We start from the raw sequence: 27,582 nt of genomic DNA, 5'->3' as shown, positions 1-27,582 counted from the left end.
GTCAGGCTGGGTGTTTAGGACTTTTCCGTTCATTATCTCACGTAATAGTCACGTCTCTCTAGCCAAGTACCACTAGTATTTGCCCTCACTTCACAGAGGAGGAAAGGAGACCCAGAGCTGTGAAATGCCTCTCCCCGGGTCACACAGCTAGTACTACTGGCAGAGCCAGGTTTGCCATCTGCCAGAGCTGGGGTCCTGACCACTGGACCCGCTCCAAGGCCAGCTCTCTGCCTCCCCGGCCCGGGGTGGGGGCGGGGAGAACACAACGCACTGCCGGTCCCCTGCAATTTCGGGGTTCACGCACCTCCAAGCCCACCCTTTGGCCAGGTCAGCCAGGCCTTCGCCGGGTTGCTCAGCGCAGGCCTGGCTGTGCCCACGGCAGGGCTCTCGCTCAGCATCTGGTGACCCAAACCCGGGGCCAAGAGCGGGGCCGAGGGGTGCCGGCTCGTGGCTCGAGAGAGGCCGAGTCGCGTCCCGGGTGCTGAGTCCCAGGAATGTGGGAGGGCTGGGCGGAGAGGGCGGGCAAGGCGGGGGCGCTTCCTCTGCCCGCCTGAGGGGAGCCGCCCGGGCGCGCGCGGGGCGCGCCGCCGCCCCCTCCCCGCCGCCGGGCCGCCTCGGCGGGGGCGGGGGCTGCTGCAGGAGGGCGGCGAGGGGCCGCGGTGCTCGGCAGCCGCCGGGCCGGCCCGGGCGGGAGGAAGCGATGAATATTCAGAGGGGAGGGGGAAGGGAGGGGGCTGAGCGCTCGTCGCGGCTCCCTGCAGCCGGAGCCGCATGACGCGCGGAGGAGGCAGCGGGAGCCGCCGGAGCCGCAGAAGCCGGGATCAGGGCGCCGTGCGCGGGGGGTGGGCGCCGCTCGCTCCGCCCAGCGAAGCCCCTGCGCGCCCAGGGACGCATCCCCCCCGCGGCAGCCGCGCCAGGCTCGGCGGTGTGGCCGCCGCCGCCGCCGCTGCCATGTCCCCGGGGAAGCCCGGGGCGGGCGGAGCGGGGACAAGGCGGACCGGCTGGAGGAGGAGGAGGCGGAGGCGGTGGCTGGAGGCGGCGACGAGGGCGCCGGGGCTCGGGCGCACGGCGGGGCCCGACTCGCGCGTCCGGGGCACGTTCCAGGGCGCGCGGGGCATGAAGCCGGCGGCGCGGGAGGCGCGGCCGCCTCCGCGTTCGCCCGGGCTGCTCTGGGCGCTGCCGCCGCTGCTGCTGCTGTTGCGCCTGGGCCAGGTGAGCCGCCGGCTGGGCCCGGGCGGGGGTGGGGGGGCAGGAGGATGGGGGCGGGACTGGCAGCCCCTGCACCTGCCCGGTGCGCCCTGCCTGAGAGGATCGGGGAGGCGGCGGGGGGGGGGGCAGCGCCCTCGGGGCCCCCCTCTTGGAGGCCAGCCTCTCACGCCGGCGACTGAGCCCCTTCCCCGGCTGCCCCGTACCCGAGGAAGGGCGGCGGGCTCTGGGGTCCCAGGGTTCCCGGAGCCTCCCGGTGGCCGCCCTCGCGAGGGCTGCAGGCCGTCTCTGGCCCGGCCCTGCCCGAAGCTGGTCACATCTGGCCGGCGAGGGCCCGGCTCACCCGCCCGGGGCGGCCGGAGGGGGCGTGTTTGCTGAGGGCTCCCTACGCGGAGCCCAGTGGGCCTGGCCAAGCCGCGGCCGACCTCCGACCCGGCCTTTGGGGGCCCCAGGGGCCGGGCCGAAGGGCAGTGGCGGCGGCCGGGGGGGAGCCGGGGCCGGGCGGCGGGCGAGGCCGGGGCCTCTGGACGGAGGGCGCTGCTTTTGGGGAAAGTTCCCAGCCCCGGGAGAAGGTGGCCACTCGCAGGCGTGCCTCCGGGCGACGGTCCTCTCCCCGGAGCAGCTGCTGTCTTCCCTGGGTGCTTAATTTGTGCTTTGTGGGCGCCGGCTACCCCCTCCTCGCCCTGTTTTCGAGCTTCGCTTTTCAGATAATGCTGTGCCTGGCGTTTGGTGATCGACCTTTCTGAAAGGGCTGTTTCCCCTTCAAAGATGTTCCCTCTGGGGCTAAGGCTGGGCAGCTGGGAGACGTCCCCATTTCACAGATAGGGAACTGCAGGGAGAGAAGTGAAGGAGTAGCATCACCCGGCCCTGCTTCAGGAGCCGAGCCAGCGAGTTCGTCCTCACAGCCTTCTAGGAGCCTGCTGGGGTCTTGAACCTGCAGTGGACAGGGCCCTGGTGATACCCTGTCGTCGTGCATTTCATAAAGGAAACTCTTATTTTATACAGACAGCAGCTCTAAAGACATGGTGTTTGAAACCTGGGAAGTGAGTTATTGGCTAGGGTGGAACCAGGTTTCGGGAAAAACTTTTTTTTTTTTTCAGGCTCCCCCCACCCCCCCAGCCTGCCTGCCCGCCTGCCTTCCTTCCTTCCTTCCTTTTTTCCTTCCTTCTTTCTTATTGAAGTGCAGTTGATTTACAGTCTCGTGTTAGTTTCAGACATAGAGTTTATTCAGTTATCCATATGTATGTATATATCTATATATTTTTTTCTGATTCTTTTCCAAGCTCAAATAACAAGGATTGTTTGAGAGCGGAAACATCAGCCTTGGGGAAGCAATGCAACCCAGCAGGCAGGACCAGAAGGCAGTTGGGGCCTGGGGGCTGCTTAACTCTCAGCACCCAAGGGGCGTTCTGGATGTTAATGTCCCCTACAGTTTTCCTGGGCAGGCTTTGAACTGGCTCTCCTGAAGGCCTTGGAAGGCACTGTGACCTCCTGCAGAGAATATTGGATTAGGTGTCAGAAGACCAGCTCCAGGGCCAGGTTCAGGTTGGTCCTGCCCTTTAGTCTCCTCCGTCCTCAGTTAATAGCTTTGGTCGTATGGGTGTAACACCACTTGCCCCATGGAGGGGTTTTCACTGGCTAGTGTCTGAAAGAGCTTTGTAAACATTAAAGCGTATCCAAATGGGATTATCATTAAGGTACAGAGTGTGTGAACTGTCTTCTCCCTGTCCCTGTAAAGAAATTGATGAAGAACAGTATATAAGATGAAAAAAAAATTGCTTCATATTGAAGATCTCTTGTACCAAAGTTAATACTAAAGACATACTTGATCGTCATTTATTTTTAGTTTACTTTAGTAATACATATTTTATTGTTTTATTTACTGTTTTTGCTTGGGCTGTGGTAGTTCCTAGCTGTGCTTTGAATCAGCGAAAACTTTCTTGGGTAAATTTATTTCTTGCCCAATCCTTCCTTGTATTTCAGTAGCATCTTGCCACGCTACACTTGTCCCCTATTCAGATATTTCCTTCCTCTCTAAATTGTTCTATAGAAACTCAAGAGGACTCTTTTTATTTCTTGTTTTTGGATATATTATAAACGAGGAAATCTACAAGGCTTTCTGACAAAGCATCTTCAAAATCCATATTCCACGGTTCATTTTGGCTCTTTCAGGGAATCAGTGCATTTTTGAGCTGGACTAGACTTCAACAGAGCTCAAACCTCTCATTTTTTTTCTTTTTCTATTTTTTTTAAGATAGGGATATTGAGGCCCACGGAAGAAAACGATTGGGCTGAGGTCACCTGGCAAGACAGCTGGGGCTGGAACCTGTCACTGGCTCGTGCCTCAGATTCGTGATGCTTTTTTGTTTTTCTCCCCATGTTTTCACTTTGCTTTTAATTTTACTATAGGCACAGCCCTGCCTCATTGTGTACTCCTGAAACGGTGGGTGTAAATTGAGTTTTTCAAAGTCAAATCATATTTGAGATTGAAAGTCTTATTTGAGATTTCTGAAGCTGGTACATTTAGGATATGTGGGTGAAGGTATCTGATTGCCTCCCAAACACTTGATCGATTTTGTAAGGCTTCAAGTGTGTGTGTGTGTGTGTGTGTGTATTTGAAAGTAGAATCGACTGTAGCAGCTTAAAAAATTGGCACATTGTGGACAATGTGCAGCTCTGTTTAGGCATTAATGAGGATGGGGACATAAGCTGGGGAGCTGACACGCTAGAAGGCTCAGTGCTTAGTAGGGACGGAAAAGCCATTTTTGAACCTGGCATCTCATTCCTCTTCTTGAAGACAGGAAGGATGGCCAGAGGTGATTGCAATATGAGGACTTTGCTGGTTGCAGTGACTTCACCCATTCTTCTAGCATTTTTGCACACTAATTTTGGTTTGTGTGTATGTTTTAGGCAATGTGACAAAGCGATTTTTCTCCCCTTGCCTTCTTCTCTCAAGAAAAGTAGTCCTGACAGATTCTTTATAAAATCAGCCTGATAGTGGGCTGCTTTAAAATGAAAAAAAAGCTGGTGACTGATAGCTGTTTTGTTGGTATTATAGTGTTTTGGATTTGCTTGTCCTTTGTTTCCTTGTTTCCTGGTGAATAATAACTGTTTGTGTTTATTATCTGCTATAGCTAATCCTTAAGCCTGCTTACCTACCTGTTTGATGCAGGGTACGAAAAATATTTTGACTCCCCTTGAAATTGCTGGTTAAATTCTCATAGGGGTGACTTCAAATATTTTTGTTTTCTTTCAGAACAACAACGGAAAAACCAAATGATTATGTTTCATTTGCAGACAGTTTAAGAAAACAGAGCAAATTGGTTTGAAGTTAGACTGTGACTTTGAGCTGACTTCAGGTTTAGCCCCACAACAAAGATAACCACAGAATACCCAAGGTTTCCTTAGCAGAGAGAATCCTGACTCCCGAGCGAGCAATTTCGGTCAGCAAAGAGGTTATTTAGCTCCTAAAAGTAATTTTTGCTTGGGGCTTGAGGCCCAGACAGACTTGCTAAATGACCGTAGGCCTGGGTTTAGCCAGCACATTATCAGCAATTACTTACTTAGTTCATTCACTGCTTGGCCAAGGGAATTAGTTTGAGTGCAGGGTAAGAGGCAATTTTCTGTGCATTTCCCTTCTAACAGAATGCTGCTGATAATATTATAATTAATAGGTGTCATTATATGTGGCAGACACTGTGCTAAGGGTTTTAATGCATTATTTCATTTGACCATTTCAGAAATAAGTAAGAGGTAGGTGCTGCTCACAGTCCCATTTTATCGGGGAGAAAACTTGAGTTCAGAACTTGCTAAAGATTCATTCATAACTTGGATGTGGCAGAGCCGGGTCTGCTGTCTCTGACACCCCAGTTTACTGTCCTCTGCTGGAGGAATTCATGTGTTTTAGAAAATATCTTTAGTGTGCAGCTAGAGAGGAGGTGACAGACTTTTGTGGTGAAGGACAGGCTTGTAGAGTCTGAACCCCAATGGGGCAGGAAGTCACTTTGGGTTCTCTGCATCCCAAGCACTGTAGAACCCGCTCCATTTGTAACATGGACAACCCAGATACCTTCTCTCCCCCTCCTGTTTCTTTGGGACCCTGACTTTGCAAGGTGGGCGTGCTTTAGTGGAGACAGAATGGAGTCTGGGATGGAAGGACATGGAGTTGGGTCCTCGCTCTGCCACTTAGTTGCTGCATAAAACTTGGGCAGGCCACTTAACCTCTGTGACTCCTCATTTCCTTATCTGGAAAATGGGACTAATACTTCCTGCTTCTCTGGGTGGTTGAGAGGATCAAGTAAGATAGAAGAGGAACCGCTGTATAAAATCGAAGCCTCGGTTGCTAGTTGTGGCTGCTGCTGTTATCTGGGGAGAGGACGTGGGCCTTCAAATCATTAATTCATAGAACAAATATTTATTAAGTGTTTCCCACAGAGTAGTGCAAAATAACCCTGGGGGTGTGCAGAATGAACTTGACTCACAGAACATTTTTCTAAAATGTTAATAATTATTTACTTTAGGGGGGCAGTCATAAAGAAATTGTAAGTTGCATTTCAAGCGGTGTTTTATAGGTTGGGTGAGGTTACATATTGTGTCATGGTAAATACATTTGTTTTAAATTTAAGAAAAAGTTGATGAGGAGTTCCCATCGTGGCTCAGTGGTTAAGGAATCCGACTAGGAACCATGAGGTTTCGGGTTCGATCCCTGGCCTCGCTCAGTGGGTTAAGGATTCATTGTTACTTCGGGGCGTGAGTTCCATCCCTGGCCTGGGAACTTCCGCATGCTGTGGGTGTGTCTGAAAAAAAAAGAAAAAATATTGAATAAATAATTACATAAAGATGGTGCGATTATGGCAAAACTTGTAAATGTGATAAATGGCTTAAACTGGGGACATACTGGATGTTGCAACAGCCACTGAGTGGAGGCCAGGTGATGAGTGAGCGAGGCAGCCTGCCTTCTTGACCCTTATAGGCAAGTAATGTGGGGGTGGCATTACTCTGATCACCCCCAGCTAACCAATCACAGTTGTGATACAGGCTGTGCACATGATGTCCTTGCTGCCCCTCCGGAGAAAAGGCCAAGGAGTGGTGATGGTGGATATAATTTTGAATCCAATTAAGTGGAGACCCCTGGAAGTTGGGGTGTCTCAGAGCAGAAGAGTCCAACAGCAATTTTGTCACCTCCTCGTATGGCTTTCCAGTGGCTTTTCTGGTAACCCCCTGGAAGATGGGAGCTGTAGGAAATTTGTTATTACTTCCTTAGTAGTGATAGCATTCCTTATTAGTCATCCTATTGTCTCAGAATTTCCATGGCATGTAAATGCTTGGGTGAGGGGTGGTGGTAACGAGACAGCAGATGGGGGGCACTTTGAAAGCAAAGTAGTGTCAGCTCCCACAGAAGGTCTAATTTTAAACATGCAAATAGTTTTCAGTTCCACTTTTCCTTCTTCCTGTTAGAGGGAAGCAGTCCTCTGGTGCCATTTCTGAGGCTTGAACAGACAATGTCGTTATTATGCCTCAAACTATCTCCTTCTTCAGGGCAGGAATGGGGTGGTGTTTTTCGGAGAGCCTGTGCCAGTCCCCCGCCAATGTTATTTCATGGCTTCTGAGTCGATGAAATGAGTGAATATTAAAACTCTGCACTAGTACGGAGTCTAACGCGGTGGTTCCTAATCTTTCAGGGGAGGGGGAGGTTTAATATCCTTACAGAATAGGTAAAAGTGAAAAATCTTCTCCCTAAAAGAAATTCACACCTTTATAATTTTGTATCCATGTTCGGGGGTTTCATGGGACTCTTTAAAATAGTCTGTGAAGGGAGTTCCCATCGTGGCGTAGCGGAAACGAATCCGACTAGGAACCATGAGGTTGCGGGTTTGAATCCTGGCCTCACTCAGTGGGTTGAGGATCTGGCGTGGCTGTGGCTGTGGTGTAGGCTGGCAGCTGTAGCTCTGATTAGACCCCTAGCCTGGGAACCTCCATATGCCCCGGGTGCGGCCCTAAAAAGCAAAAAAAAAAAAAAAAAAAAAAAGTCTGTGAAGTGCAGGTTAGAAACCCTCCAATCTAAAACTGTGTAACATTTAGAAAAGTATCAGTCAGTCCTTTTCAGTGAGATAACCATTGTGAGTATCTTTGGTTTCCTCCCACTGGGGGGTGGGGGGGGATGTTTCTATATAATGTCTATCTATGTTCACCTTTTTAAAAAGTTACAGTAAAGTATTGTTTTCTCCTTAGGCTTTTAATTGACTTAGTTATTTTGGAGATTATTTCATATCTGTACCAATGGTTTTAAGTCATTCTTTAAAACGACTGCCTTATGTTCTGATGTGTGACTTTACCATAGTATATTTGTTCATTTCCCTACCAATGGACACTTTAGTTGTTTTTAGAATCCTTCCCACCCGCCACCCTCCCTTATAAATCATGCTTCAGAGAGTGCCTTTGGTACATATTTCTTGTAAGCTTCACGAAGATATCCATAAGTTAAATTTCTAATTTTGACATGGCTGGATTAAGGGAACATGCATTTAAAAATTTGATAGCTGTTAAATTTCCCCCAGTTTGTACCTGCACCCATAGGCTTGGAGAATGTTTCTCTGTCCTGTCAGCTGAATTGAAGATTGTTAAATTAAAAGCAGTTTTGTTTTTTTTTTCCTGGTCACACCTGTGGCTTGTAGAAGTTCCTGGGCAAGGGATTGAACCTGCGCCACAGTAGCAACCCGAGCCGCTACAGTGACAATGCCAGATCCTAACCCACTGCCAGATCCTTAACTTTGGTGCACCACAAGAAAGCTCCACAGGATTGTTAATTTTTTTTTTTTTTTTTTTTTTGTCTTTTCTAGGGCCATACCCGTGGCGTATGGAGGTTCCTAGGCTATGGGTCCAATCAGAGCTGTAGCCACTGGCCTATGCCAGAGCCACAGCAACTCGGGATCTACACCACAGCTCACAGCAATGCTAGATCCTTGACCCACTGAGCGAGGCCAGGGATTGAACCTGAAACCTCATGATTCCTGGTCGGATTCTTTAACCACTGAGCCACAATGGGAACTCTGGATTGTTAAATTTTTAAATGCATACCAGAGATGAAAAAATGTGTCCTGTCTTTGGTTTATATCTTCAGTTTTGAGTTGAGCATTTTTTTTTTCTCTTTGTTTTGGGCCATTTGCATTTCTTTCTTCCTTTTTTTTGGGTTGGGGGTTAACTCCCTTTCATTAAAAAAAAGAGATTTTTTGTTATTGATTTGTACAAGCTCTTTGGAAATTAAGGAAGTTAATCCTTTGTCTCTCATTTGTGTTGCAAATATATATATATTTCCAATCATTTTAGATGCAGCCCTTGTTCCTTAGAAACTCAGCTAAATAAGACCCCTGGGTGGTGAAGAGAATATAGCACTTGGAGCCAGGCTGCCTGGCTGGAGTCCCAGCTCCCCCGTCTCGCTAGCTTGTGATCCTGGGCAGGTGTCTTAACCTTTATGATCCTTGGCGTTGACATTTCTAAAATTAAAAATCATCGACTGGGTCACCTTACTGTACAGTAGAAATTTGACAGAGTCCTGTAAACCCGCTTTAATGGGAAAAATAAAAATCATTAAAAAAATAATCGTAGTAGTACCTCTCACGTAGGGTAAATGGGTTAGTTAAATGAGGTCACATTATATTAAAGTTCCTTGTAAATGGGTATGGAAATATAAGAACATTACTTCATTTACTTAAGAGTTAGATTTTAAAGTTAGGGCAAAATGCCATAATTATGAATTTTTTTTTTTTTTTTTTTTTTAATGGCCGTATTCTCGGCATAAGGAATTTCCTGGGCTGGGACTGAATCTGAACTACAACACTATATCCTTTAATCCTTTGCGCCTGACTGGGATTTGAACCCGCACCTCTGCATTGACCAGAGCTGCTGCAGTCAGGTTCTTAACCCATTGCACCAATTGTGTCAGAAAAAATTCTCATTTGGATTATAAGAGATTAAATCCACAGTGGATTATGTGTGTGTGTGTGTGTGTGTGTGTGTGTGTGTGTGTGTATAAATTGGGGAGCAATGTAGGCTTTTCTCTCTTTCTTTTTTTTTTTTGGCATGTGGAAGTTCCCGGGCCGGGGATCAAACCTGTGCCGCAGAAGTGACCTGAGCCTCTGCAGTGACCATGCCAGATCCTTAACCTGCTGCACCGTAAAAGAATTCCATTGTAGGCTTCTCTGATAGCATTATTTAAATAATATTTCTTTTTTGACATGTTAATGTAATTGAATTAATATAGGTTAAATGACCGTAAGTTGTGACTGAAGAGTGGCCAGTGTGGTCCTCACCCCAAAAGAGCCTGGGAATATTGACCATGTTCCTTAAACAGAGTCCTCCTTGAGCATCCCTGTCTTGTGACCTGGCCAACTGGGCTGTGGCCACCTCCCATCTCTGGGCGCATTTTCTGTAGGACCAAGAGGAGTTATTGTATGCCAACACTGGAAACCTAAAGACATAATCCTGGGCTCTAACTGTAGGAGATGGGAAGTCTGTGCTGACGGTCCCCCCATTTCCACGGCAGCAAGGTGATGCTGCATTTCCTGCTGCTGGCCGAGGGACCGCTGTGCTTTCAATATCCCTGTGTCATGGGGGTTATTTCTTCCCACCTCGTGTGGCCTGGGGGTGGCCACTTTTGAGGAAGTTGTAGGTATGGAGGAGATTGCAGCCCAGCGCTGATTAGTGCACTGGCTTTGGGGTGAGAGAGACCCAGCTCCTCTACTTCCTGGCTGTGTAATCTTGGGCCAACACTTCTTTTTTTTTTTTTTTTTTTGTCTTTTGTCTTTGTTGTTGTTGTTGCTATTTTTTGGGCCACTCCCGCGGCATATGGAGGTTCCCAGGCTAGGGGTTGAATTGGAGCTGTAGCCACTGGCCTACGCCAGAGCCACAGCAACGCGGGATCCGAGCCGCGTCTGCAACCTACACCACAGCTCACGGCAACGCTGGATCGTTAACCCGCTGAGCAAGGGCAGGGACCGAACCCGCAACCTCATGGTTCCTAGTCGGATTCGTTAACCACTGCGCCACGACGAGAACTCCTTGGGCCAACACTTCTAATGATCAGAGCCACACTTGCTTTCATCTGGAAAATGGGGACAAGAATACCTACCTCAAAGGGTGGTTGCAGAGGCCTAGATTGATCTGCTTAAAAAGTTCTTAGCATGAAATAAACCTTCAAAAGATGTTGGCTGTTGTTTTATCATCTTATTTGGCTGGGACTCTTATGATTTACTACTTATGAAAATGAAAATATTATTTATACCATATCATTTGCAAGGCCTTTAACATATATGAGCTCATTCAGTTCTCACAGCATCTCTCTGTTGTTGTTTCCTTTTAAGGTGTGGCTCAGACCATCTCTCAGTGACCAGTCCAGTCTATTTCAGGTGCTATCTTTCTTTTTGTGCATAATAATGTACTTTCATCGTGTAGCCCAGTTGATAAAATTTGTCAAATTCAGGATTAGCTTTCAAAAGGCAAACTGGGCAGTTGAGTCCCCTAGTTTGGTTCATATGTAATTATTAGGTTGAATCATATGAAATTACTATTTTTGGCCCTTTGAATACCGGCAGTTGTATAGGGTTCCACCTGATATGTTCTAGAAAATGTTCTTTTAAAAAAAAATTGAGGGAGTTCCCGTCGTGGCGCAGTGGTTAACGAATCCGGCTAGGAACCATGAGGTTGCGGGTTCGGTCCCTGCCCTTGCTCAGTGGGTTAACGATCCGGCGTTGCTGTGAGCTGTGGTGTAGGTTGCAGACGCGGCTCGGATCCCACGTTGCTGTGGCTGTGGCGTAGGCCGGTGGCTACAGCTCCGATTCAACCCCTAGCCTGGGAACCTCCATATGCCGCGGGAGTGGCCCAAAGAAATAGCAAAAAGACAAAAAAATAAAAATAAAGAAAATAAAAAAAATAAAAAAAAGTTGAGCAAACCAAATCATAGACTTGCATGTTGTAAAGCGGTATATTTAAAACCATCATGGGTTCTGGAGTTCCCCAGTGGTCCAGCGGGTTAAGGATCCAGCATTGTCATTGCTGTGGCTCGGGTCGCTGCTGTGGTGCTGGTTCGATCCCTGGCCTAGGAACTTCTGCATGCTGTGCGCATGGCCTAAAAAGTAAATAAGCTTAAAATAAACCCCAAAACAAAAACCAGGGGTCCTGAAATCAATTTAGTGAGTTATGACCAGCATTAAAAAATGATAGAATAGGAGTTCCCGTTGTGGCACAGTGGTTAACGAATCCGACTAGGAACCATGAGGTTTCGGTTCGGTCCCTGCCCTTGCTCAGCGGGTTAACGATCCAGCGTTGCCGTGAGCTGTGGTGTAGGTTGCAGACGCGGCTCGGATCCCGCGTTGCTGTGGCTCTGGCGTGGGCCAGTGGCTACAGCTCTGATTCAACCCCTAGCCTGGGAACCTCCATATGCTGCGGGAGTGGCCCAAAGAAATAGCAAAAAAAGACAAAAAAAAAAAAATGATAGAATAGAAAATGTTGGAGTCTACTGCATGTAGAAAGGGTAAGTATAGCTTTATAAAACTTGTTTCAGTTTTATACACACACACACACGCACAGTTATATGTGTGTGTGTGTGTGTGTACAGAATTGCATATGAAATGAATTAATCATGGCCTCAGTCATTGCCAAAAAACTGGAAGCTACTGTTATAGAGAATGGAGTGGTGGAAGGTGTAGGGTAGAGGGCGGAGGTGGGTTCCATTTTCAGGACAAGGGGAGATAGGGTAAAGTCCCCAAATAAGCATAATCAGTGCCCCCATATATAGCTGAAAACCCCCATGCAGTAGCTGGTACAGGGAGGCCCAGCTTCTGGAGAGATCCCTTAGATGAACAGTGGAAGAGTGAGTTGATTGGCAGCTGAGAAGGCCTTACATTAAGTGGTTACCCTTCTGGAAACCTCGGGGGACCGCCCCAGAGGGACAGGTTATTGGCTGTGCTCTGTGTTCTTTGGTAAATAGGGTTGATAGGGAGCTAATCCTTGCTGTCCGGTGTGTTGTGTACTTTGAGAACTTAGGGCCTTCTCAGGGGAGCTGCGGCTCTGTGGGGTCGTCACCCATCTGGTGAGGAGTAGAGGACTCAGACCCAAGACCCAGACTTTTTACCTCCAGGCCATGCTGCCCCCACTCTCTCCACTCAGGCTGGCCTGCTCTGGACTCATGCTGATCCCAGGCTGGGGGCTGTTAGGCCAGCTGGCTGGAAGATCCTGATTCCAAGGTTGATAGGATTCCCATATAAGTCAGTTCAGGTTTCTCTTAAAATATAAAAAAATTGAACATATAGATAAAGAAGAAAGCAAAGTTATCTCTATCTCCACTCCCCTGAAATTAATTCCTGGTACCATTTTGATGGATGGTCTTTGTCTTTATGCTTGTTGTGGCTGTTTCTACTAAAATAGGGTTTCCTACACATGCTTGGTAATTTATAGATTTCAGTGTATTTATTTATTTTACTACTGGGGTAGATGCATTCCTAGGGGTGCCCCAGGAGGCCATAGAATAAACTTGAGACTTTGTCCTAGAGGGCACTCTTACTCAGTAGAAAGTCTTTTGAAAAAAAAGTTGTGAAAACAAACACATGGACACATTGTAGATTAGGTACTAAATTTGCAACTGGATTTTTTTTTTTTCTTTTAGTAAATACAGGAGACGGAAAAGAACTGTACCCCCAAAACCCTCTGGGGGGGTGTGTTCACCCTCCTTTGGTCTTCTTAGGGGCATTTTGTGAAATACTGATAATACGTTGCAAACATTTTCCCTTGGAGAATAAATATTCCTCCCGTCTCTGATGTTTAGCTGTTGTGTCCCATTGCATTATATGGAGGTAACTTAATTTATCTCATTCATCCCGTGATGAGTCATCTAGTTTATTTCCAAAATTCTTTGCTAGGATAAAGACTGTTTAGGTGACTTTGTGATTAAATCTCTGATGATTGCTTTAGGATAAATGGAGGTAATAAAAATAGTAGCTACCTTAGGTTGAATAGGTATTATGAGTTGTCATCAGCACTTTGTAGGAATTAATTCATGGAATCCTATGATACACGTACAGGGAAGCAACCCGAGGCCAGAGAGTTAGCGCCTGGTGCATGACCACACGCTGTGCCAAAACATCAACCAGCTAGTGGTGGGTTTCCTCAATGGCACAAGGGAGATCTAACAGGCTTGCTTATGTGGGCCAGGGCGTGTGTGTGTGTGTGTGTCCTGGAAGGACAGGTGGGCTTGAGGGCCATGCCCACAGGTGGGGCAGGAGGCATGCTGACCCTTGCTGCTCAGAGCCATGACCTGGCCAGAATGTAGTGCTTTCCCAGACCACAGAAGAGTGTCTTTGCTGTGGATTTTAGAGGGGTAGAGGCTACCCGAAACTTTGGGGCCTTGGCCCAGATCAAGTGAATGACATAATGGTAGCTTGTTGGGGTCTTGGCCTTCTTGTTGCGAATGAATTTGGATTTCTTAGAGCTTGAAATTGGCCATGGATGACCGGCCTTTACTAAGAATGAGCAGCATGGAAAAGGGCCTGGGCTTCGGTGTCAGCAGAAGCGTGGAGCCAAAGCCATGTTCTTCTTCTATAGCCATGTCTTGAAATGTGTTCCATCATCTGGAAAATGGGTAATAACATGTTACTAAGGTTACATCAGGGACTGTGTGGAAGGCAGCCAGTCTAGATCGTGGCTTAAATCTTCGCCTATTAACTCAAGGCTTCCTGACTGGCGCTGGCTGCAGTTGCCATGCGCCCGAGGCTAAGGAGACCTGCCGTGCAGGTGTTCGGACAACTTCTGTCTTGGTGGTCACCCCATCCTACCATGTCAGGGGACACTATAGGGGGTGCAGGATGGGAGCTCTTATTTAAGATGACATGTTGGCGTGTACAAAGCTGTGGGACTACATTCACTTTGAATTGTCACTATCTCCAAAAGAGAATAACGTTAATTAAGCTAGAGCAGGAGGTCATAAAAGAGAGATCACCTAGAACCAGCCAAAGCCAGCTTTTCCTCGAGGGGCATTACGGTCCTGTTGCTTCTTCTCCCTGCTGGTGAGGCCATTCCAATACCTGGAATCACTGCTCAAGGCAGGAAATATCTACAAGCACTTGGCCTCCCCATCAGATACCCCATCTTCTGACTTCATGCCTCAGTCCACACCTTGGGGTTGTCTCCTCCTGCAGACCACTGTACCCAAGGCCACCTTTCCTCTTATTCTCTGATCCTGCCTCCTCACTATGGTTTAGACCTGACGCCGAACTTGTTTTCATAGCTCAGTCCTGTGTGTTATCTCACATCAGTCATAATCTCCAGTTTACCTTCATGGGGTCTGGCTACTGGGAGGCTGTCTTTATGAGGGTGGACATCAGACAGACGGAGGCCACCTTGGTTGCTAGTCTCACTCTGGGCTTGTTCATGGGGCTGAGAAGCAGTCTTGTGTCATGGTTAAGGCTAGGGCTCCAGAGGAAGAAGCCTGCACAGGAATTTCTTTTCTTTTCTTCTTCTTCTTCTTCTTCTTTTTTTTTTTTTTTTGCTTTTTAGGGCCGTACCTGTGGCATATGGACGTTCCCAGGCTAGGGGTCCATTCGGAGCTGTAGCTGCTGGCCTGTGCCACAACCACAGCCACACCAGATCGGAGCCAAGTCTGTGACCTACACCACAGCTCATGGCAATGCCGGATCCTTCACCCACTGTGTGAGGCCAGGGATCAAACCCGCATCCTCATGGATCCTAGTCGGGTTCATTAACCGCTGAGCCATGAAGGGAACTCCAGGAATTTCTTGCTTCTTTGTGTTCCTTACCCTCTCTGTGCCTCATTTTTCTTATCTGTAAAATAGTGATGATCATGTGACTCAGCTCTAAAACTGTTCTAGGAAATCCAGAAACTATGGTACAATCACTGAGAATTATTCAGTACGTGTGAAACATCAAGTAAGCATTAAAAAAAAAAAAAAAGGGAGAGAGAGAACCGTGTGTTGGGTAGGGTAGGACTCAGCCCCTGTCTGGCCACAGAGTTTGTGACCAGCCTTTCGATTTTCTTTTGGAAGGTGCAGACGTAGCCCCTGGCCTTTTCGATCCCCTGGGATCTGGCGTTTAGGCTTTGAGGCTCTTGCCCAGTGTGGTTGGCATGAAGGGGGACAGCATCGTTTCCTTTAGCCCAGGGTTTCTCAGCCTCATCTGGGGCTTGATAATTCCTTGTTTGGGGGACTGTTTTGTGCACTGAGGGAAGTTTAACAGCATCCCGGGCCTCTGCCCGAGACAGCCAGTACCTGCCTCCCCTGACGTGTGACAATCAATATGTCCCCAGGTATCTCTGAGTGTCCCCTCAGGGGGAATGCAGCCTGGCTGAGAGCCATCGCTTAGGTGGTGCTGCTTTCAGGTAATGGTACCTGAAAGGTAATGGTACCTAAAGGTAGTGAATGACCGCCTGGGCCTGACTTGGGTGGCGCGGTGGCAGCTGTCCTCCATCCACAGGTGATTGACTTCCTCTCAAGACAGTAGGTCCCAGCTAACAAGCGCATTTACAGGTGTGACAGATATCCACATTGCCAGGTCTCAGAAGAGGATTCACGTTTCGACCTGTGCTTGTTCAGTGAGTACTCTTTAGGGATCCTCTGATGGGGCAAGCACTGTACCCGGTGTCTCCACCCCAGGTGCCAGCTTCTCCCTGTGTTCTCAGCCTCGCTCTCCTCCTCCACAAAATGGGAATGACTGACACTTTTCCCACCCTGCCTGGTGGGATAGGAAGCCGGTGTTAATGTGATGTGTGGGGTGCTAAGCTCTAGCAGGGGATGTGGAGTTGAAGGAAAGACTTTGTATTTATTAGGAGCTAGGCCAGATGTGCCAAGTTCCACACAAGAGATAGATCCGGTCAAAGGGAGATCCCATTACAAAGAGATTCACTGCCAAGTTCCCCCTCCCGCCGCCTCCCTGGAGCAATTTTCAGCTTTTAGAGTGTTTCGAGGTCCCAGGGCATAAGCCTGGAGATAATGCCTTCAGAGCCAGTGCCTGGGAGCCCAGTGGGAAGGAGGCTGGAGAAAGAACCCAGGAAACCCACTGAGAATGGTGATGCCAGCCCGGGGCCAGGAGGGTTGGTCTTCTGAAAGCTTGATATAGTCACATGGCTTTTCAGGAACCCATCACTCTGTGAGGCCAAAAAAGGGCTCCTCACTCAGTGTTGGTCACACCTTGTCAGGATGTAGTCTTTTTTTTTAGGGCCACACCCACGTCATATGGAAGTTCCCAGGCTAGGAGTCAAATCAGAAAATCAGAGATATAGCTTCTTCTTCTTTTTTTTTTTTTTTTTTTTGCTTTTTAGGGCCGCACCCGCAGCATATGGAGGTTCCCAGGCTAGGGGTCTAATCGGAGCTACAGCTGCTGGCCTATGCCAGTTCTGAGCTGCATCTGAAACCTACCCCACAGCTTACGGCAATGTCAGATCCTTGACCCACTGAGCAAGGCTTGGGATTGAACCCGAACTCTCATGGATCCTGGGTGGGTTTTCAGCACTGAGCCACAACGGGAACTCCGAGACATGCTCTTCCTAAGGGCTCTATTCTTTTACTCAGACTTGAGCAAGTTCCTCTGAGTCGTCCACTGTACTGTCATACACTGTGCTGGGCTCCCATTTCATCCTTCTAATTATGGCCATTTTGGAGCCGAGGCGCAGAGAAGGGACGGGACTCGCCCAGAGCCACGGATGGGGCTGTTCCACAGTCCCCTTTCTTCTGCTTTGTGATCAAGAGCAATTTAGTAGCTTTCAAAGCCTGAATTTTCTCTTGTGCCAAATGGGGATAATAAACACCTCAGAGGATTGTGATGGAGACTCCGTGAGAAAATGCATGGGGAGCCCCCAGCATGGTGCCCGGCATACAGAAAGTGCTCCGTAAATGCCAGTTGCTGTCGTTATTATTGTTTCAACTCTCAGTAATAGCAGAGGGCACTGGCTTTGATGAGCTTTTCCAGGAATGGGACTGGTTTGCCCTGATATAATCCGACTGTCTATCTCAGGCCCTGTTCAGTAAATGTTTTGGGGTGCAGATGCCTGGCGGGAGAGAGATCACCCGGGGAGGACAAAGAAACTGAGATTGAGAGAACGAAGCCAAAGCCGCCCTCAGGGAGAGAACATGTGATCTCCTGGTCAAACCAGTGGAGCTCACAGCTCTGCAGCTTGGTAGTTGGTCATTGCTTTTAAGAAGATAAAAAGGATCGTTGCCTCAAAGAATGTCAGAGTGAGAAAGGACCTTACGAACATTAGGCTTGGGAAGGCAAATGAGTGCAAGTTTGTGTCCATCTTTGAGTGATTGACAGTGGCTCCTCCAGCCTCGCATTGAAGGGCTTCTTGGACTATTTGGGATAGCCTAGCTTGGCAGGAGACAGTGCTGGGATCCATTAGTGATGTCTGCCGTGGTCACAAGAAAGGCAAGGGGTGGTGGACCAGCTGTTTCTTTGCTCTTGTTGGTTTCAGCTGTGACACTGAGGCCTAAGGTTTCCTCACGGGAGGGTCACCCCCACAAGTCATGAAACCCCAGAGAACTCTTTTGGAAGGGAGAGAGCTTTTTAGGGTATCCAGTTCTTTGGCTTCATCTCTGATGATTTTTGCTTGACTATCGCTGCCTCAAAGGTGCCTCGTTCTGTCTTAGGGCACCTCTCCCAAGCAGAACTTACACCATAGACGGGGAGAAGCCTTAAAAGCCACGTTAAGGGGCTCTTTTCAACAGTGACTGCACCTGGAGAACTTTTAGAAAATGGTGTTTGGAGGCCCCCACTCCTGACCAGTGGGGCTTGCATCCAGGATTGTTGGTTTATTTTTATTTTTCCAAATCCCTCCTATGGTATTAATGTGTAGCCAGGCTTGAGAACCACAGAGACCAAACTTTTGTTGGGGAGGGGACAGAGGCCCAGAGTGGGAATGATTGTCCTGGGCTATGTAGGGCTAGTGACACACGGAGAAATCTAAGGGGGAACTCTTTTAAGGGCTAGCCGTATGCTAGGCTCTTTTACTTTCATCCTGGGACCCTTCTTGTCACACAAAGGTGTGTTATCCCACTGCTTAATCCCCATGTGGTTTCATATTGCACTTAGTGTAAACCCAGATGGTGGCCTGCAAGACCTCAAACCTGGGATCTCGATGCCCAGCCCCATCCTTCCCCTGCAGCCTCACCCTGTGCCCTGTCCCCTTTTACCTATTCCGTTCATGCTGGTTCTGTTACAGCAGACACTGGCCCCCTCGGGGGAGGAGGGACACTTGCTGCAGTGTCCTCCCCCCAGACCCTCTTGGCTCCTTCTCAGGCTTTAACTTGAGTGTCTTCTCCAGACCCCTCAATCCCATTATCCTGCTTCATTTCTTTTGTCCTTATCACCACTTGGAACTGTCTTACTGGTTTAGTGTTTCTGCTTCCCTACTGTCTGGAATATGAACTTGAGAAGGGAGTCACCCTGTTTGGTTCTCTGCTCCATCCTTCATGCCTTGGATAGAGGCTGCCTCAGGAAGATGTTTGTTAAATGAATGAAAGAACAACCTTGGAGCTCCCTGGTGGTCTAGTGGTTAAGGATTTGGCATTGTCACTGCTGTGGCTTGGGTCACTGCTGTGGCATGAATTCAGTCCCTGGCCCAGGAACGTCTGCATACTGCAGGTGCAGCCAAAAAACAAAGCAAAACAAACAAAGAACAATCTTGACACAGAGCTGGTATTATCCCCAAGTTATAATCAGCTAGATTTACTGCTTCTCAGTCTAATATTATTTCCAATTATCTCATAATATTTTCACTGTTTGCTGTGGCAGCCCTAAGTGTGTGTGTGTGTGTGTGTGTGTGTGTGTGTGTGTTTGGGTGATGGTATGAAGTCCTTTGCATTTGAGTTTGAATCGCAGCATTGCCTCTTACTAGCTGTGTGATCTTGGGGAAATTACTGAACTTCTCTGAGGCTGTGTTTTGCTTGCCTATAAAATAGAATCACAGTGCTAATGATGAACTGACACTGAGAGCTTTCTGTGTGCCAGGCACTGTGCTGAGTGCTTTACGTGTTTCGACTGAGTGAATCCTCATGACCGCCTAAGGAGGTGGTTCTCTTCTTGCCTTCATTTTTTTGTTTTTTTATTTTCTTTATTTTTTTGGCTGCACCTGCAGCATACGGAAGTTCCCAGCGAGGGATCAAACCTGTGCCACAGCAGTGACCAGAGCCAGAGCAGTGACAATGCTGGATCCCTAACCTACTGAGCCACCAGGGTACTCCCTCTTCTTGCCTTCATTTTACAGGAAAGGTAGACAAGCTACAGAGAGGTTAAGCAACCAGCCTGAGGCCATTCAGTGAATCCATCTGAGGAACCAGGGTTTTCGCTTCGGCAGCTTGGTCCTAGAGGCAAGGTGTGAGGAATTTATGAAACCACGTCCAGATGGCCCCGTGCAGATGGTGGTGCCGAGGCCCTGAGGGATGTTGCATGGGGCCTGACTCTCAGGAAGTGTGGGTGAATGTGTCCATTTCCTGGTAAAAAAAGAAAACACAACTTTTGCCTCAGAGATTTATTGAGTGCCTTCTTTGTGCCAGGCCTTGTGACCGTGACCAATTAAAAAATTAAAACAGTCATTCTCGGTCCTAGCAGTCCTTTATTTCCATGCTCAGTTACCTGGGCACTTTTCTTGGTTGCAATTGCTTTAGTTGGAGGTGCAGGTTTATGCGGGTGCTGGGCGTGGGTTGAGAGTCACCTTATGGAGGCATTTTTCTGGGAGAATTTGCCCTGTTTTGAAGAACAGAAGAGTGAACTGCCAAGGCCGCATTTTAAGAGGCTGCTCTGTTTTGGGGAGGGCAGGCCTCAGGGTTGATAAGAGACTAAGAGGCCTCAAAGGGAGTTTGGTCTTTTTTTTTTTTTTTTTTAATTTGATTGAAGTATAGTTGATTTACAGCATTGTGTTTATTTCTGCTGTACAGCAAAGCGATTCAGTTATACGCAAACACATCCATTCTTTTTCAGATTCTTTTCCATATAGATTATCACAGAACAATGGGCCGAGTTCCCTGTGTTAATCACAGGTCCCCGTTGACTCTCCCTTCCGTATACAAAAGTGTGCACATGCCAATCCTAAACCCCCAATTCATCCCCCGACTCCAGGTTTTTTTGTTTTTTTCCAATTATTTTTTCCTAATTATATGAGTGGTATAGCAACATTAAAGGAAATTTAGAAACTAGAGAAAGGAAAACAAAAACCCATGTATCTCCCCTTGTCGCCAAAATAGTATAATTTTAAAGTAGTTACAACGACAGTCTATTCCAGGTGGCTTTTTTTTCCCCTCTGGCAGCACCCGGTATGTGGAAGTTCCCAGGCCAGCGATAGCACCTGTGCCATAGCAGTGACAATGCCAGATCCTGAACCCACTAGGCCACCTGGGAACTCCAGGTGGCTTCTTATTTAGAATAATTTTTGATCACAGACAGGGACAGTTTCAGATCCTTTAATGCCAGGAGGCTAGATGAAGGGCACATTTTTTTCCGTGGTGGTACATGGATGAGATAACCATAATTTGTAATAGCTGCAGGATGCTGCATGGAGTGGATGTGCTGTAATTCACTTAACCTTTTTCCTATTTAGAGGTTTAGGCAGCAGCCAATTTTTCACTGTTGTAAGTAATGCAGGGATAAATATCTTCACCCATATGCTTTTTTTTTCCCCCTGAGAAGCAGAAATGATTTCTTCCGGAATAATTTCCAGCCGTCTTAATAATCTTTGACACCACTCGCCAAATGACTTTCCAAAAGGGGTACATTGTTTACATTGCCATTAGAATGTATGAGGCTGCCTGTTTCATTACGCCCACACTGGCACTGGGTGTTAGCATTTTTTAAAGGCAGATTTTAAATTTAATATTTGCATTTGCAGACCTACCAACTGGGCTGTGTGGCGGCTGCCGTATGCCACTTTTTGACCATGTGTGACTCACGTAGAACCTATTCCATGTCATCTTTTGAAAAAATTAATTTTTTTTCTTTAAATGCTCTGGGAAAATGTCAAGTCACTGTGCTTTGTATTGTAGTCTGTACTTGTCTGGTGGTATCTAGAAAAATTTTAAGTGTAGCCAGAAACCATCTGGGCCCAGTTATATATTAGCTGCTTGCAAAGATAATCAGGTGGATTCTTTTTTTTTTTTCAAGCTAATTTCAGGAGTCCCTGCTCTGCAGTACCTAACCTTGAACTCTATTTATGTGATGGTCAGATGGACATTTGCAGAGTGAAACATTATTGAGTGCCTGCAAGATATCTAGGCCTGGAGTTTCCTCTGTGACATAACGGAATCAGTGGTGTCTTGGGAGTGCTGGGGTACAGGTCAGTCCCTGGCCCGGTACAGTGGGTTAAGGATCCAGCATTGCTGCAGTTGCAGCTTAGGTTGCAACTACGGCTCAGATCTGATCCCTGGCCTGGGATCTTTATATGCTGTGGGACAGCCAAAAAAAAAAAAAGATATGTAGGTCTTGTGGTTATACCCAAAGTGGTAGCATGTGCTGGCACAGTGGGCAGAGGAAGTTGAGTTCAAGTCCCTGCTTTGCTCCCTTGCTTCTCGGCCTTGAGCAGATTCTTCCCCTCCCTCTCCCTCCCCCTCCCACCTCCACCACCTGCCTCAGTTTCCCCACCTGTAAATCAGTCTGATAGTGCTGAGGGCTGAGGTCAGGATTAAGAACCCTGTTAGCCAGGATTTAGCGCACACAGGGAGCCATGGGGGATCTGCTTTTGGTATTGACACATCAGTGGCCAGAGTGGTGGGAACAGAGAGAAGGGCAGCAGGCTGGGCTAGATCTCTTTCCTTCTGGGAAGTTCTGGTTCAGCTGGAGCCATTCATTAGGTGGGCTGCTGGGTTCGTTTCAAGTCACAGATGGGGCAGGCCTTAGGCTGATAGACAGGAGTTGAGACAGAAGTGAGGCCAAATGAGTAACCCTGGTTGCTGTTTGGGGGTGAGTGTTGGGAGCCCAGCCCTGCCAAGGGGAAGGCTCAAGCTGGGGACAGTGCGGGGTTACCCTTGGCAAGTTCAGAGTGTTTGTGGCAAGGTAGGGTGGGGCCAGGCTTGTAGGTCCGGCTGTCTGCGTGCTTTAGCGTGTAGAGCGTGAGGAGGATTTTCTTTTCAGATTTTAAGTATCAGTCATATGTGTTGTTATTTTTTTATGGTAATTAAAAAAATAACGGCTTTGAGAGTTCACATTGTAGTGCAGTGGAAACGGATCCAGCTAGTATCCATGAGGATTCGGGTTTGATCCCTGGCCTCTCTCGGTGGGTTAAGGATCCGACGTTGCCGTGAGCTGTGGTGTAGGTTGCAGACTCGGGCTTGGATCTGGCATTGCTGTGGATGTTGTGTAGGCTCTGATTCGACCCCTAGCCTGGGAACTTCCATATGCCATGGGTGCAGCCCTAAAAAGCAGAAGAAAAAAAACCAAAAAACAGTTTTATTGAGCTATAATTGTCACACAAGATTCATTGTTTTGTTTCTTTTCTTTTTTTTTTTTTTTTTTTTTTTGCTTTTTAAGGCTGCACTCATGGCATATGGAATTTCCCAGGCTAGGGGTTGAATCAGAGCTATAGCCGCTGGCCTACACCACAGCCACAGCAATGCCAGATCTGAGCCACATCTGTGACCTACACCATGGCAACACTGGATCCTTAATCCACTGAGCGAGGCCAGGGATTGAACCAGCAACCTCATGGTTACTAGTCGGATTTGTTTCTGCTGCGCCACTGTGGGAAATCCCGAGATTCATTCTTTCAAAGTGTCCAACTCAGTTGTTTTTTAGTATATTGAGAGGCAATCATCACCATTATCTAGTTCCAGGATATTTTCATTTTCTCAAAGAAATCCTATACCCATTAGCAGCCATTCTGGATTCCTTGCCTCCCCCAAGTTTCCAGTGACCACCAGTTGGCTTTCTCTTCTTTCTTTCGTTTGTTCTTTCTTTTTGTATGCGTGTGTTTTAGGATTGCATCTGCGGCATATGGAAGTTCCCAGGCTAGAATCAGAGCTGCAGCTGCTGGCCTACGCCACAGCAACCCAGGATCTGAGCCGCGTCTGTGACCTACAGCACAGCTCACGGCAGTGCCAGCTTCTTAGCCCACTGAGTGAGGCCAGGGATTGAACCCGAGTCCTCTTGGATACTAGCTGGGTTCATTACTGCTGAGCCATGACGGGAACTGCCCAGTTTGCTTTCTGTTTCTAAGAGTTAGCCTATTCTCTGTGTTTCATGTAAGAGGGATCCTGTGATAATTGCCCTCTTGTTATCTGGCTTATTTTACCTAGTACTGCGTTTTCAAGGGCCATCCTTATTGGAGTGTGTTAGTTCCTTTTCCTGGCTGAGTAATATTCCACGGTAAGGCCCATGTGTTATTTCTCCTTTCATGAGTTGATGAGCATTGAGGTTAATTCCTTTTTCTGGCTATTATGAGTAACACTTCTGTGAACACTTGTGAGCAGGTGTTTATGTGGACGTAGGTTTTCATCGTGGGAGGATTTTGGACTGGGGAGTGGCGTGCGCAGCCTTTGAGCTGGGTGGGCCTTGAGGAGGACTTTCCAGTCCAGGGCAAGCATAATGTGCTTCATTTCTTTTAAATGACCCTGAGGGGCAGGGTCTGTTATTACTCCCTATTTACAGATGAGGATGTTCGGGTTCAATGACATGAAGTAAGCTGCACAGCTAGAAAATGGTAGATTGAAGCTGTCCTGCTCCTAGCGGGCCAGCATGCCACCTGCTCCTGGGAGACACTTGCAGCCTTCTTGCTGAGAGGGCCCAAAGGCTGAGTGGTGCTGTAGAGTGGCAGGGGGCTGGATAGCATGCGTGTGTTGACACACTGGTGTGTGCGGGTGTGGGGTGAGGGGTGATGACGCAGGCAGCCTCGGCAGGACGTAGTGTGTGTTGGCGACGGTAGAAGAAACAGAGTGGAGGTTGTGAGTGGGAGTGGGATTCTTGGCTTGACTTTGTGACCTTGGGCTGATCTTGACTCCTTTGAACATGACCCTCCTTACCTGGAACCTGGGGCTCTTAAAGCCCCCTGCCTCCCTTAAGGCTGAACAAGGAGGGGCTGGGGGGTAGGGAGAGAGGGGCCGAAGGGAGGAAAAGAGGAGAAATGAAGTGGGGGACCAGAACCTGCTGGAACAGGTATGGGGGGCAGGTGCAGGCAGGTTTGGGAGGAGGTCCCCAGCTGGTCTGGGAAGACATACATCCTTGCCCCTGGAGGGGGCTGGTTCTGAACTGTGGGAAAGCTCCTGCCCAGAGGTTAATGAGCTGGTCATGATGCTGTGACTGTCGATTTTTCCTTGTATTTGAATTTGAGCCTTTGTTTCTGGGAAGAGTCTGGCGCTGACCCACCTCCATCTCAGCAGCGGCCCCGAGTACCTCCCTCATTCGGCCTAGGCATCCCCTTCTAAGCAGTGAGGCTTTCCTGGGTCCAAGAGATCACTCGGATGGCCTCTCCCATCTGGGCCTGTCTCTGTTCAAGTGGCAGAGCTGGCTGTCACCTTTATCAGTGCCTTGCAGCTTGCCTGGGTTTTGTGAAAAGCTTGTCGTTGCCAGTTAGAACATAAAGACAGAAACCTCCCCTTTGGAGTTGGCATCACAATGACTTGCTCTTGTTCTGACTCCAGTATTTTGCTGGGTTGTTATGAATCAGTCACACTTTTTTGTTGTTTTTAAAGTTTGACAAGCACGTTAGTCTTAATATGAGAAGCTAGGCTTATGGGATGCAAGTTAGATGATTTTTTCTTAGACTAAGTCGGCCTCCTGCCCCTAGTCCCTATAAGAGAGTGATCTGACACATTCTGTTTGATCCTGACCTCTGGGGACCTAGGGGACTTGGATGTGCCATCTTTCCTCTGTGTGTTTCTGCTCCCTTGCCTCCAGGCAGCAGCTGTTGGTCAGGGGCTGCATTTATCAGCTTGCCTCGTGGAGGGGCACTCTTCATTTATGTAATTGGTGAGGCCCAAGGGCCTCCTTCAGAGCAGGGAGGGACCTTCGGGATCACCTAATCCAAACCTTCCAGGAGTTCCCGCTATGGCGCAGTGGATTAAGAATCTGACTGCAGTGGCTTAGGTTGCCGTGGAAGTGCGGGTTCGATCCCTGGTCCAGCCCAGTGGGTTAAAGGATCCGGCATTGCCACAGCTGCGGTATAGGTCTCAGCTGTGGCTCTGATTCAGTCCCTGGCTCGGGAATGTCCTTATGCCATGGGTACAGCTATAAACAAAACAAAACAAAACAAAAATAAACCTTTCACTTTGTAGACCTTGAAACTAAGGCCCAGAAAAGGGAAGCCACTTGCCTAGGACCACACAGCTAGTAACAGAGTGAGCCTAACTTTCTGACTCCACCACCCTGTTCTCCTGGACACTAAAGTTTCAATAGTGAGCCCGTAGGGCGCTCAGGGAATGTATCTGTCTTTGACCTGTTTCTCCACGGGGTGGAGAATTGGATTTCTGGGGTTGAACTCTGATGTGTGCTTGGGCATCTGCTGGGGGGAAACCCGTTCCTTTAGGGAAGAGTTGAAGGTGTGTGCCAGTGTCTAGCGTCTCTGCAGTTTTCAGCCACCCAAGGGGAGGGAGAGCACGCTTGGATCTTGGAGGTGTTGGCTGCCAGATGGTCCCCACCTGCTACCCCCATTTATTGCATTTCTGTCTAATAGAGGAACCAACCCAGTAACCCAAACTGGGAGGCTGAGTTTGGGAGGTGAGTGGGGGAAGGAAAAGAGTCGTGTTCTGTTTAGAATAAAACTTGTTGATAATGACGTTGAAAGTCATTGTCTTACTCATCCTCCTTGGAGATAAGTCTCACAATGGGTGGTATCTGGGGTGCAGAGTTTCCCCTGTGAGAACACAGTGAGATGAACTTTGTGTGGGCTGCCCTGTTAAAAACAAGAAGCCATAGGTTGGAAACAACCAAAATGTTAAGCGGCGGGGGATTGTGGAAACCATGGATTATGACGCAGTCATCACAAGTGCTTTGAAAGAACACTTCATGATACGGGAAGGGGAAGAGGTTCATAACATAAGACCTTTACAGTTGTGGGCTACAGAGTAAAGTGGAAACCCAGTTGGGTAACACAATCAGTCAGACTTCAAACTCAAAAACATGTTTTGCAAGGATACGGGAGTACTATAGTGCGGTCTTTAAAAAAAGCCTGATGCGGCAGCTCTAGGCCAAGGCCCGGCTCTGCCCCTTAATTGCTGAGTGCCCTTGGGCAAGTGCCTGGACCTTCCAAGCTTGGGCAGGTCATCTGGAGTTTGGGAGAAGTATCTTGCCTCTGGGCTGTAAGAATTCAGGGAGATATCTGGGCCTTCAGAGGCAGGCAGGGCTTGCCTCTGACCTTGGACCTCCTCCTCGGGTTGTTGCACTGTGGTTGTTGTCAGGCCAGACCGTATTACTGCTGCTTCAAGCCCGTCAGAGCCGCTGGTGCCTTCTGGATGCTGGACCTGTGCAGCGTGTGGGCTCATGTTGCCGTGTTTCTTGCCGTGTCCTCCAGTGTGCTGTGCCCTTTTTCTTGCCACCAGTCCTGTCCACCTGCTGAAATTACTCTTGTATTTTGCCTCCCTTAAATAGATGGGGTCACCCCAGGGTGCCACGTCACAGGGAATGCTTTGCTGGTACCAACCTTGCACATCAGCTGGTTTCGATCCACACCCTCTGAGTGGTGCTAATTGAATGGACCGCAGCCCCAAGGTGGTGGTTTCAAGGTTGGCAACCAGGAGGCTTTGTTGGAAGGCCTACCACCCACAGTGTTGAGTGCCATGCCTCTCCATTCAGCATGGTCCCCTGAGCCTGCTCTGTGCCACGCCCTGTACTGAGTCTCAGGGGAGTAGGAATGGAGGGTCACGTCTCAGTAGTCAAGGGCCTCACGTTCTAGTGCGGGAAAGAAGGCGCGCCTGCTCTGGACACGGTTGGACGGGGGAGGAGGGAATGGAGAGAAAGGGGGCTGGGCCCTGAGAGAGGATGGCTCACGGGTCTCAGCCCCCTTCCTGTCCCTGGCACTTAGCCCAGGGCCTGCACACAGGGCTGCTGAGAATGCAGCTCAGGGTTGCATTCAAGATGTCCAGCTCTGCGGGGCAGAAGTCAGATGACCAGTAATGTTAAAATGACACTTGGGCTCATGTTCACCTATAGGCCGCTTGAATTTCTTTCAAACACACGTACGAGGTGCCTAGAACTAGGAGGACCGGGACTCTGGCAGCTGGGTAGGTCCACATGAGGTGTGGACACAGGCCACAGCAGCCTAGGGGCACAGAGGGGCCTGAGGTCAAGGCCAGGGTTCAGCTAGAAGCCTGGGCGGGTACTCGGTCCTCAGTACTCGGTAAATAATTAACAGTCGTTTCAGGAATGAGTGAATGTGCACCAGAACCTGCGGGGTGGAGCCGA

General features: G+C 48.6%; 1 protein-coding gene across 1 annotated transcript in view; it reads left to right on the top strand.

Moving 5' to 3' along the window:
* Positions 757-27,582, top strand: part of PTPRJ (protein tyrosine phosphatase, receptor type J) — a 176,335-nt gene continuing 149,509 nt past the window's right edge. The window contains exon 1 of the mRNA XM_021083062.1: positions 757-1,212. Coding sequence (XP_020938721.1) covers positions 772-1,212 — 441 coding nt within the window. The 5' untranslated portion in view covers positions 757-771. The remainder of the gene's footprint in view (positions 1,213-27,582) is intronic.

Source organism: Sus scrofa, chromosome 2 (assembly GCF_000003025.6).
Source record: "Sus scrofa isolate TJ Tabasco breed Duroc chromosome 2, Sscrofa11.1, whole genome shotgun sequence".
NCBI classification, from domain to species: domain Eukaryota; kingdom Metazoa; phylum Chordata; class Mammalia; order Artiodactyla; family Suidae; genus Sus; species Sus scrofa.
Note: the sequence above shows the minus strand (reverse complement) of the source record. Positions and strands in the feature narration are given on the sequence as shown.